The sequence below is a fragment of the Protobothrops mucrosquamatus genome, unplaced genomic scaffold, assembly GCF_001527695.2.
Source record: "Protobothrops mucrosquamatus isolate PMUCROS unplaced genomic scaffold, P.Mucros_1.0 scaffold5753, whole genome shotgun sequence".
NCBI lineage: Eukaryota > Metazoa > Chordata > Lepidosauria > Squamata > Viperidae > Protobothrops > Protobothrops mucrosquamatus.
This window is the reverse complement of record NW_015391601.1, coordinates 13,901-24,826: the sequence shown is the minus strand read 5'-3', so window position 1 is coordinate 24,826 and position 10,926 is coordinate 13,901. Positions and strand designations below refer to the sequence as shown.

Here is a 10,926-nt window from a genome sequence, read left to right as displayed (position 1 = left end):
AGAGAAGGACTATTTTGAGGTAAACCTGCAGAATGGGATCTTGTTTGTAAATTCCCGGATAGACAGGGAGGAGCTGTGTGCCAAGACTGCAGACTGTGTCCTTCATCTGGAGGTGATTGTGGAGAAACCTCTGAGGTTCTTCCATGTGGAGGTGGAAGTCAAAGACATGAATGACAATGCTCCCGTCTTCTCTGCCAGGAAAAAGATCCTGAGCATATCAGAACTAATAACAGGTACCCAGTTCTCCTTGGAAGGGGCTTCTGATGCAGATATTGGTACTAATGCACTCTTAACTCACAGGCTCAGTCCAAACAACCATTTTGTTTTGGATTCAGGAAATAATGAAGATGAGAGTAAATCTGTAGTACTTGTGTTAAAGGTTCCACTGGACAGGGAGGAGAACCCTGTGCATCATTTAATACTGACAGCCACTGATGGGGGTGAACCAAAACTCACAGGAACTGTTCAGCTGGTCATCAATGTGCTGGATGTAAATGACAACCCTCCTGTATTTAATCAATCTGTTTATAGGATAAAGTTGCTAGAAAATACAGCTAGTGGGTCGTTAGTTATTACTCTGAATGCTACAGACTTAGATGAGGGGATTAATAGGGAAATCTCTTATTTTTTTAGTGATAGCCTAGCTCTTCATGTCACAAAGCTGTTTAGTATAAATTCTGATAATGGGGAAATCATAGTGATTGGAAAATTGGATTATGAAGAAAGTAAGTTCCATGAACTCCCAATTGTTGCAGAAGATAAAGGCAATTCTCCATTATCAGGGCACTGTAAAGTTCTCATTGAAGTGTTGGACATAAACGACAATATTCCAGAACTATCTGTGAATTCTCTCTCTGTGCCATTGCCAGAAGACTCTCCTCCAGGGACTGTGGTAGCCATCCTCAGTGCTTCTGACAGGGATTCTGGCAACAATGGACAAATCAACTGTTTCCTCTTTCCCCCTGGAGTACCCTTCAAACTCGAGTCCACATTCAAGAACTACTACTCCCTGATTGTTGGTGCAGTCCTAGATCGAGAGCAGGTGGCTGAGTACAGGATGGTTGTGACAGTGGAAGNATTGGATAGACGAGAAGCTGTGGCCATTGTCAAGCTACATCTCTGTACATTCGGAGAGTGGAAAGCTCTATGCTCTGCAGTCCTTGGACTATGAGGAGTTGAAACTGTTGGAGTTCCAGGTGAGAGCCAAGGATGCTGGAATGCCCTCCTTGTGTGGCAATGCGACTGTTCAGGTCTTTGTGCTGGATGAGAACGACAATTCACCTGTCGTGTCAGGATCATCAGAAGAGAACTTGATTCTTCTAGTGGTCCCCGTGATGCCTGGGCATATTGTAGGCAAGTTCCATGCCTTGGATGCGGATTCTGGCTACAATGCATGGCTCAGGTACGAACTGGTTGAAGAAAGCAGTGTTCCATGGTCTGTGGGCCAGTATAGTGGTGAGGTGAGTACCAAATATCCTCTGGATGAATCAGAAGGAGGCAAAATCCAGAGTGTTCTGGTTCTTGTGAAGGACCATGGGAAGCCTCAGCTCTCAGCCACAGCCACCCTGAGTGTGTCACTGGTAACAAGTACCCAGGACATCAAAAAGTATAATCAACATCCAATATCAGGAGATACCTTCATGCCCCTGGTGGACTCCATCAACGTCTATCTGATCATTGCCATCTGCTCTGTTTCCAGCCTGTTCCTGCTGGCTGTTTTTGTTTATATGGCTCTACGATGTCAGTCCAAGGCAAAGGGAGCCATGGTTTATGGCCCTGGCACAGCCACCCTGGTCTGTGCCAGTGAAGTGGGCAGCTGGTCCTATTCCAATCGCCACAGCCACATCCTGGCAGGTGTGAGTGCAGAGGCTGGTGCCAAGAGCGACCTTATGATTTTCAGTCCCAACATTCCTGTTTTTGCAAATAACGGGGAACTTAGGAATGGGACAGAATTACTCCCAGATTCAGCTAAAGAGGTGAGTTGGTCTGGTTTTAGAGTTTTTGACATCCATTCAAAATCATATTTCTGCGCTAACAATTTTGGATCATCTTTATACAAAATGTGTCTTCTGATAATCGTTATCCCTAAAATCACAATATATAAATAAAAAGATAGGTAATTCTTATTTCCAGGGAAATATTTTTTGGAATGGGTTGGTAGAAAAAGATCCTTTTCGAAAATGTATTTTATTTAACAGTGACTAGTTTTGTCTTTCAAAAGTAAAAAATAAATAAGATCTTCGCTGCACCCTGCTATTTTGACCTTTTGTTTATAATTCACCTACTGAAAAAAATATTCTGAATTGTTAAATTGTTTTTGTTTTTGTTTTTAAAAATTGACATTTCTCTTTTTATTTTTTTTAAATATAAATTAGATAATTTTAATACTTTTAAGTAATTAAAGTACATTTTAATACATTAAAGTCCTTTCAAATTAAAAAAAAATGCTTTTCAGTGAAAATGGGAACATAAGATTCTGATTTTGCACTACAGGGGAGTCCTTGGTGATTGATTAGTGCAGGAGTGTCAAACTGCCAGTCCGCAGGCCGGATTGCTGGAAAAAAAGTCGCGATAGGACTGTTCGCAGTTACAACAGTGATGAAAAAGTAACTTTGTGACTAGTCCTCACATTTTTGACTTTCACAGGTTTATAAGGAAAGGAAACCTGAAGGAAGATCATAAGCACAGTAAGTTTTACTTAGCGACCATTTAATGTAATGACTTGAGTTGCCAGTCCTAATTTTGGTTGCTAAACGAGGACTATCTATACATACTTGCATAAAGTAGGTTTGAAATTTTGATAATAAATGAATAGCCAAAATTGGGTGTATTAGTTCTTTTCTAAATCAAGAAATTGATTTGTATATCAATAATCATTCTTCTGTTTATATTTCATCTAATAAACAGATGGGATATTAGTAGTAATACCCTTTCTTCTTTCATTTCTATAAGAACTCCCCAGTAGTATCATAGACACAGTTCATTCAGATAAGAAACTTCTTCACCGACAATAATGCCTCTTTTTAAAAACATTATTTGTGTCTGGACAAGGATTCATCACCATATCAGGCCCTGTGTGGAGCACATTGGGCAGCAAAGGTTTGACCGCTATTTTGATCATTCCCAGCATCTTCGGCTTCGCCCCAAGGGAGATTAGTAGTCTTAAGACCTTCCTCTAAGTGTTTGGTGCCTGGTTTTCCGAGGCCAGCCTGCTTTCCTCTTTTCTCCGGAAGGCATCCAACGTAGTGCAATTTTGGGATGCCAATCTTTAGGCACACGTAAGCTGTGGCCAATAAGCTGCATTTGATGTTCATTCATAGTTCACAATAGGTGTTCTAAATCGGATCTTTGTAGTACGTCTTCATTAGTAATGTCACGATGTGAGATCTGGAGGATTACTTTTAAAATATTATTAAGTTGCTAGGTTTAATAAGTTTAATAGGTTTAAAAACATATCTTAGTTGAGGATTGTTGGTTTGTTTGCAATTTTTAATAGTCAAATGTTGTTGATACGTTTCTTACATGGTATGATATATAGCAGTAAGTCTTAAAAATAAGAAACAAAAATGCAAAGCAAAAACTAAAAAGAGAAGCTAAAAATCAAAACAAAGAACTTGTTCCGCCTTGACTTCAAACATATTGAAAATATAGTGTAGAATTCTCTCCCCTCAACTATCCAGGTGGTCCAATACCCAGAGGCTCCTTTTCTACTGCAATGGCTGAGACCAATAAACTTCTCTGGATAAAGAACAGCCTTTTCAGAATCCAGGGGTAAAGAAAAATCACTGGAGAGAAATATATGTTTGATCAACTTTTGCTTTTCTGCCAAACACATTTTGTTAAATTGCCTGGATTTCAGAATTATTGCTGAAAGCAGATCTGAAAAAATAATCACCTTTAAATTTCACTGAAAGTTCTAACTTGCTTAGATGCAAGATATGATCCCATATTGTAGATCTTAAAAATCTATCCCAAAGAAAGCTGGGTTTCTGTACGAATGGAAACAGATGTATATCTAATAAACAGTTTCAATTTCCAACTTGTATTCTAGCTGTAGTGAAAAGATCTTAAGTAGAAATTCCTATATAAGGATAATTATAGATGGATCTTACTTGGCATTGTAAGGAATATTTAAAAATCATATATATTATTTCTGGGAAGTTAGCACTGTAAATATGTCAGTATAGCTTTATTTATTTTCAACCCTGACATATTGCCTGCAGAAGCATCAAGCTGCATGATTTCTTTTTTTAATGTAAAACTTAATTCTGTCTTTATGTGAAAGAAATAATCAATTCTTTGCTTCATGTACAAAACATTATTTCCCTTATCCAGTACAGTTTTTATCTGCATTAATTCTGTCTTTTTAAAAGAGTATAAATCATGAAAAACAACTTTTAAAGACAAATGCAGCTCTATACAGTTTCCTTCTGTGTAACTTTGTTATGTTACATAACAACTCTATTGTGAGTTAGGAGTTATTCACATATTTCTTTTTTCAGCTCCAACTATTTGTATGTTCTTGTATGAGTGGAATGACTTCTATTTTATTTCTCTTCTTAACTTCAGATCCCAATTTATCACTACAGAGCAGTAATCTAAACGAAGACAGACAAAAGGAAGTAACCTCTTAAACTCATGGGGGAACCAGTTCCTAAATTTGGCATATTACCAAGTAGAAGTTCCTAAACTTATTTCCTAGGAAAGAACTTCACAAAAGCATCAGACACATCTCACCTAGATAAGAATTTAATTCCAGACAATAATAAAGATCTATGAAGCTATGCAGTTAACCATTGCTAGATATTTATATAACTTCAACTCAGTTCTGAGAAATGCTGAGGCCTGGCTTCACATGGAGTGTGGTAAAGTACCACCAAGTTTGAATATGGGCCTTCTTTTCAACATTTTTGAAAGTGATCTGAACAAGGAGATGAAAGAAAATGATAAAATTACAGATGATTTAGGTGGGACAACTAGTTACATTAGAGGACAGAAATATGATCAGTTTAAAGGTGAACATGAGATAGTAGTGTGTCATAACAATTAAAAAGAAATATAATTTTAGACTGCAATAATTTAAATTTAGTTTTCAAGTTATGGGAAGCAGTAATACCACTCTATTCTGCATTGGTTAGACCCACTTGAAGTACTACTATATGTCCAGTTCTGTACAAAACACCTATCAAATTTGTGCAAATAAGGTATATGAGAATTATCAAGAGACTTGAAGGAAGGTTTTGGGAGGAAAGATTAAAGAATGTGGGTAAAATTATAGCTCCAGACCCTACTTCAGAGATTGTATCCCAATAATGGCATATTCCAATTTCCATACATAATTTGGGTCAAACCTTTGGTATAAAAAATGTTAGCTGCTAAAACTAATTATTCATCTGTTATAAATAAAAAAGTATACTCTGTATGTATGGGTGTATGGAGCACATCTCCTTGTTATTTGAAATGATACTGCTGAATTAACTTGTTACTGTAATAATAATAATATAATAATAATAGAGTTGGAAGGGACCTTGGAGGTCTTCTAATCCAACCCCCTGCTCAGGCGGGAAACCCTATATACCATTTCAGACAAATGGTTGTCCAATCTCTTCTTAAAAACTTCCAGTGTTGGAGCATTCACAACTTCTGGAGGCAGATGGTTCCACTGATTAATTATTCTGTCAGGAAATTTCTCCTTAGTTCTAGGTTGCTTCTCTCTTTGATTAGTTTCCATCCATTGCTTCTTGTCCTGCCTTCAGGTACTTTGGAGAATAGCTTGACTCCCTCTTCTTTGTGGCAACCCCTGAGATATTGGAACACTGCTAAAATGTCACCCCTAGTCCTTCTCTTCATTAAACTAGTTCAGGAGTAGGCAACCTTGGCTCTTTTATGACTCGTGGACTTCAACTCCCAGAATTCCTGAGCCATGGCTGGCTGAGGAATTCTGGGAGTTGAAGTCCACAAGTCATAAAAGAGCCAAGGTTGCCTACCCCTGAACTAGACATACCCAATTCCAGCAACCATTCTTTATACTGTATGTTTTAACCTCCAGTTCCCTAATCATCTTAGTTGCTCTTCTCTGTATTCTTTCTAGAGTCTCAACATCTTTTTTACATTGTGGTGATCAAAACTGGATGCAGTATTCCAAGTGTGGCCTTACCAAGGCATTGTAAAGTGGTATTAACACTTCGTGTGATCTTGATTCTATTCCTCTGTTAATGCCGCCTAGCACTGTGTTGGCTTTTTTGGCAACTGCAGCACACTGCTGGTTAATATTTAAGTGATTGTCCACTAGGACTCCGAGATCCCTCTCACAGTTACTACTATTGAGCAAGGTACCATCTATACTATACCTGTGCATTTGGTTTTTCTTGCCTAAATGTAGAACCTTACTTTTTTCACCATTGAATTTCATTTTGTTAGATAGGGCCCAATGTTCGAGTCTATCAAGATCCTTCTGTATCTTAAGCCTATCTTCTGGAGTGTTGGCTATTCCTGCCAGCTTGGTTCATCTGCAAATTTGATGAGTTCCCCATCTATCCCCTCATCCAAATCATTGATGGAACAGAGCCCTGATGTAGATGCAGTTCCATTGAGGACCACACACTGAGTACGGCCGGTCAGCCAGCTATGAATCCATCTGGTGGTGATGCTGTCTAACCCACATTTTTCTATCTTATCAAGTGGTACGTTGTGGTCTACTTTATCAAATGCCTTACTGAAGTCCAGTAAATTATATCCACAGCCTTCCTCTGGTCCACTAATTTTGTCACCTTGTCAAAGAATGCAGTAAGATTTGTCTGGCATGATTTGTTTTTGACAAAACCATATTGGCTTTTGGTAATGACTTTGTTTGCCTCTAGGTGTTCACTGATTCGTTGCTTGATTATCTTTTCCAGAATCTTCCCAGGTATTGAGGTCAGGCTGATAGGTCTGTAGTTTCCTGGATCCATTTTTTCCCCTTTTTTGAAAATGGGAACTACATTAGCTCTTTTCCAGTCCTCTGGTAGTTCCCCAGTGCTCCAGAATCTTTGAAAGATATAATAATAATAATGATAAAGTTAGAAGGGACCTCGGAGGTCATCTGCCAGTTCCTTCAGAACCTTGGGATGTAATCCATCTGTTCCTGGTGATTTGAACTCGTCTAGGATGGACAGGTGCTCACTTACCGTTTTCTTGCCTGTCTTAACTTGTGTTTCTAATCTGTTTTTTACCATACTGTTTTTGATAGTTGGACTATTTTTTCCCTTTGTGTAAAGACAGATGCAAAATACGAATTAAGTAGTTCTGCTTTCTCCCTGTTGTTTGTCACCTTCTTACCATTTTCTCCCATTAATGGACCAATTGTTTCCTTGATTTTTTTTTGTTTTTTACATGTTGAAAGAAGCTTTTTTTGTTACTTTTAAGTTTTGTCGCAAGTCTTAGTTCATTTTGAGCTTAGCTTTCCCTCACTTCATCTTTGCAGGCTCGGACTATTTGCTGATATTCTGCCTTAGTTATGTGCTCCTCTTTCCACTTTTTATTCTTGTCCTTTTTGTCTATCAACTTATCAGAGAATTCTTTATGCAGCCATGCTGGTTTCTTTTGAGAGCTGTTACTTTTTTTCTTCATTGGTATTGTGCTAGACTGGCTTTTATAATCTCACTTTTCAAAATGTCCCAAGCTTCTTGAGTTGTTTTCCCCTTGCAGATTCTCATCCATAGAATCCTTCCCAAGCTATAAGTTTATTGAAATGAGCTCTCTTAAAGTCCAAGAATCTAGTTTGACTATGTTCTATTGCTTGTGCTTTCATAATGTTGAATTCCAATATTGCATGATCACTCCCCCCCTTAAGGTTCCTGTGGCTATTTAGTTGTATTTTTTTTTAGTTCTATTTGCAAACATTATTTCCCTTTTTTGGAAATCAATAGTTAGTCTGCGTTCTCTGCAATAGGTTTACAATGCTTTTTAAAATTGTATTGGGGTGGAGTTGACAGCTGCATCATCCACATATAGAAGTTGCAAAACATTTTTCTTCTCCTATAACAGTTAATGAAAGTCAGGAGTTCATATAAACATTAAGCAATAAGGGTCCCCAAATATATCCTTGCAGAACCTTTTGATTTGATGTAATTGATTGGGCAGGAAACCCCTAAACTTTGTGTATTTTTGCCAGGAAAACATATTAACACAGCAACATTAGAAATGCAATTTGTGAAGCAAATTTTACTTCCTGAGACTAGCAAGGAAGCCAGACAAAGATATGCTAATTTATTCAGTGGCACAGAGATGCTGTGCTCATGCAAGATCAAAAACATTTCTTTCCAATATATAATATTTATACACTGTGCATATGCTCAAATGGATTGCAGTATATGACAGCCTATTGGATAATATATAAGATGAGATATCTACTGTATGTAACAGCTAGTCCAAAATGCGGCCGCACGGGCGGTGTTGGGAGGGACTCGACGCTCCCATATAACACCGCTGCTGCGCGAGCTGCATTGGCTGCCTGTGGCCTTCCGGGTGCGCTTCAAGGTGTTGACTATCATCTTTAAAGCGCTCCATGGCATCGGACCCGGATACCTTCGAGACCGCCTCCTGCCGCAGATTACCTCCCATCGACCTGTACGCTCCCACAGAGNGCTTGCAGGACTGGCCTAGGGTAATTTTTAGAGGGGGTTTTAATTATATTTTAATTAGACTATATTTAAATATTTCTTTTTAATTAATTTTAATCCTGTAATTGTCATTTGTGTATTTTTAATCGATTGTCAGCCGCCCTGAGTCCGCAAGGAGAAGGGCGGGATATAAATTTAATTTAATAATAATAATAATAATAATTTATCACATTTTAAGTACTATGGTAAGTAAGAAGGAAATGGATACATGAATACACAAGTGTCCTGAGACAAATTTAGATTTGCCACTACCAATATATTGTTCCTTATTTTGAAATTTTGGTTCAAATGTTTCAAGTCAGTCCAGTCTTCTTTTAATGGCATCACAGTCACCTTGGCAAACAAGAGAGACAAACAAGTACACTTGCCATCGCTATATATAGAAATGAAAACATCTATCCAAAAAATGTATGTTAATTAATACAGTGTATACACAGTAAAAGAAGAATAAATGCATGTACTGTATGAGATTTACAAATGAAGCCAAGCACTCTATGTAAAAGTCAATATATTTGAGAATGAAGATGGAATGATTATTAGAAATTTGTCATGAATACAGAAGGAAAGTCTGTTTCTACATTTTGAAATTCAGTCACACGAGGTCGCTGTTTCCTAAGAAAACCCTCTAAGTCTAACTGAAAATGCAGAGCTCCTCCCTTAAAGGGACCGACATTCCTGCCAGCCAGATCCACAATGGGATTATTAAAGAAAAGAAAAAAACGCAGAGAAATCACAACAAGCCAAGATCCAACCTATGAAAGCATTCCCAGTATGGCTGGGCTACGTGGGCTCCGCTCCTGACCCCTTGAAGGCAAGGTATTTAGAGAAAAAGAGAAGGGCTTGCGGGGCTGTGCCTGTGTCTGCGATGCTTACCTGGCCGAAGGGGCTGCTGCAGCTGCTTCTGCTCCAGACCGCCTGGAAAATGGGGAGCAGCCAGCTCCATTATTCTGTGCTGGAGGAATCCCAGCACGGCACCTTTGTGGGCCGCATCGCCCAGGATCTGGGGTTGGAGGTGAGCGAGCTAGTGCCTCGGATGTTCCGGATGCTGTCCAAAGGAGAGAAGGACTATTTTGAGGTAAACCTGCAGAATGGGATCTTGTTTGTAAATTCCCGGATAGACAGGGAGGAGCTGTGTGCCAAGACTGCAGACTGTGTCCTTCATCTGGAGGTGATTGTGGAGAAACCTCTGAGGTTCTTCCATGTGGAGGTGGAAGTCAAAGACATTAATGACAATGTTCCCGTCTTCTCTGCCAGGGAACAGATCCTGAGCATGGCTGAATTGATAAAAGCTGGTACTCGATTCCCATTAGAAGGAGCCTCTGATGCAGATATTGGTACTAATGCTCTGTTCAGTTACAAGCTCAGCACAAACAAACATTTTGTTCTTGATTCGGGAAATGATGAAGATGAGAGTAAATCTGTAGTACTTGTATTGAAGGTTCCACTTGACAGGGAGGAGAGCCCTATGCATCATTTAGTACTGACAGCCACTGATGGGGGTGAACCAAAACTCACAGGAACTGTTCAGCTGGTCATCAATGTGCTGGATGTTAATGACAACCCTCCTGTATTTAACCAATCTGTTTATAGGATAAAGCTGCTAGAAAATACAGCTAGTGGATCATTAGTTATTACTCTGAATGCTACAGACTTAGATGAGGGGATTAATAGGGAAATCTCTTATTTTTTTAGTAATAACCTACCTCAACATGTCAGAAATATGTTTAGTATAAATTCTGATACTGGGGAAATCAGAGTAATTGGAAAGTTGGATTATGAAGATATTAATTTCTATGAACTTCAAATTGTGGCAGAAGATAAGGGTACTTTATCTGGACATTGTAAAGTTCTCATTGAACTATTGGACATAAATGACAATATTCCAGAATTATCTGTGAATTCTCTCTCTGTGCCATTGCCAGAGGACTCCCCTCCAGGGACTGTTGTAGCCATCCTCAGTGCTTCTGACAGGGATTCTGGCACCAATGGACAAATCAATTGTTTCCTCTTTCCCCCTGGAGTACCCTTCAAACTCGAGTCCACATTCAAGAACTACTACTCCCTGACTGTTGGTGCAGTCCTAGATCGAGAGCAGGTGGCTGAGTACAGGATGGTTGTGACAGTGGAAGATCAGGGCGTTCCACCCCTGTCTTCTAGCATCAGCCTCTTAGTGCCTATCAGTGACATAAATGACAATGCTCCAGCCTTCACACAGCCCTCCTACACAGTCTTTGTGAAGGAGAACAATCCCCCTGGTGCTCACATC

The 10,926-nt window shown here is 39.1% G+C and overlaps 1 protein-coding gene across 1 annotated transcript in view; it reads left to right on the top strand.

Annotated features, from left to right (window-relative positions):
- The window catches only part of LOC107299947 (protocadherin Fat 4-like), a gene marked incomplete at its 5' end in the record, with an annotated part of 18,502 nt that overhangs the window by 6,265 nt on the left and 1,311 nt on the right, over positions 1–10,926 (top strand). The window contains 4 exon segments of the mRNA XM_029286909.1: positions 3–1,074; positions 1,076–1,980; positions 4,827–5,015; positions 9,431–10,845. Coding sequence (XP_029142742.1) covers positions 3–1,074; positions 1,076–1,980; positions 4,827–5,015; positions 9,431–10,845 — 3,581 coding nt within the window.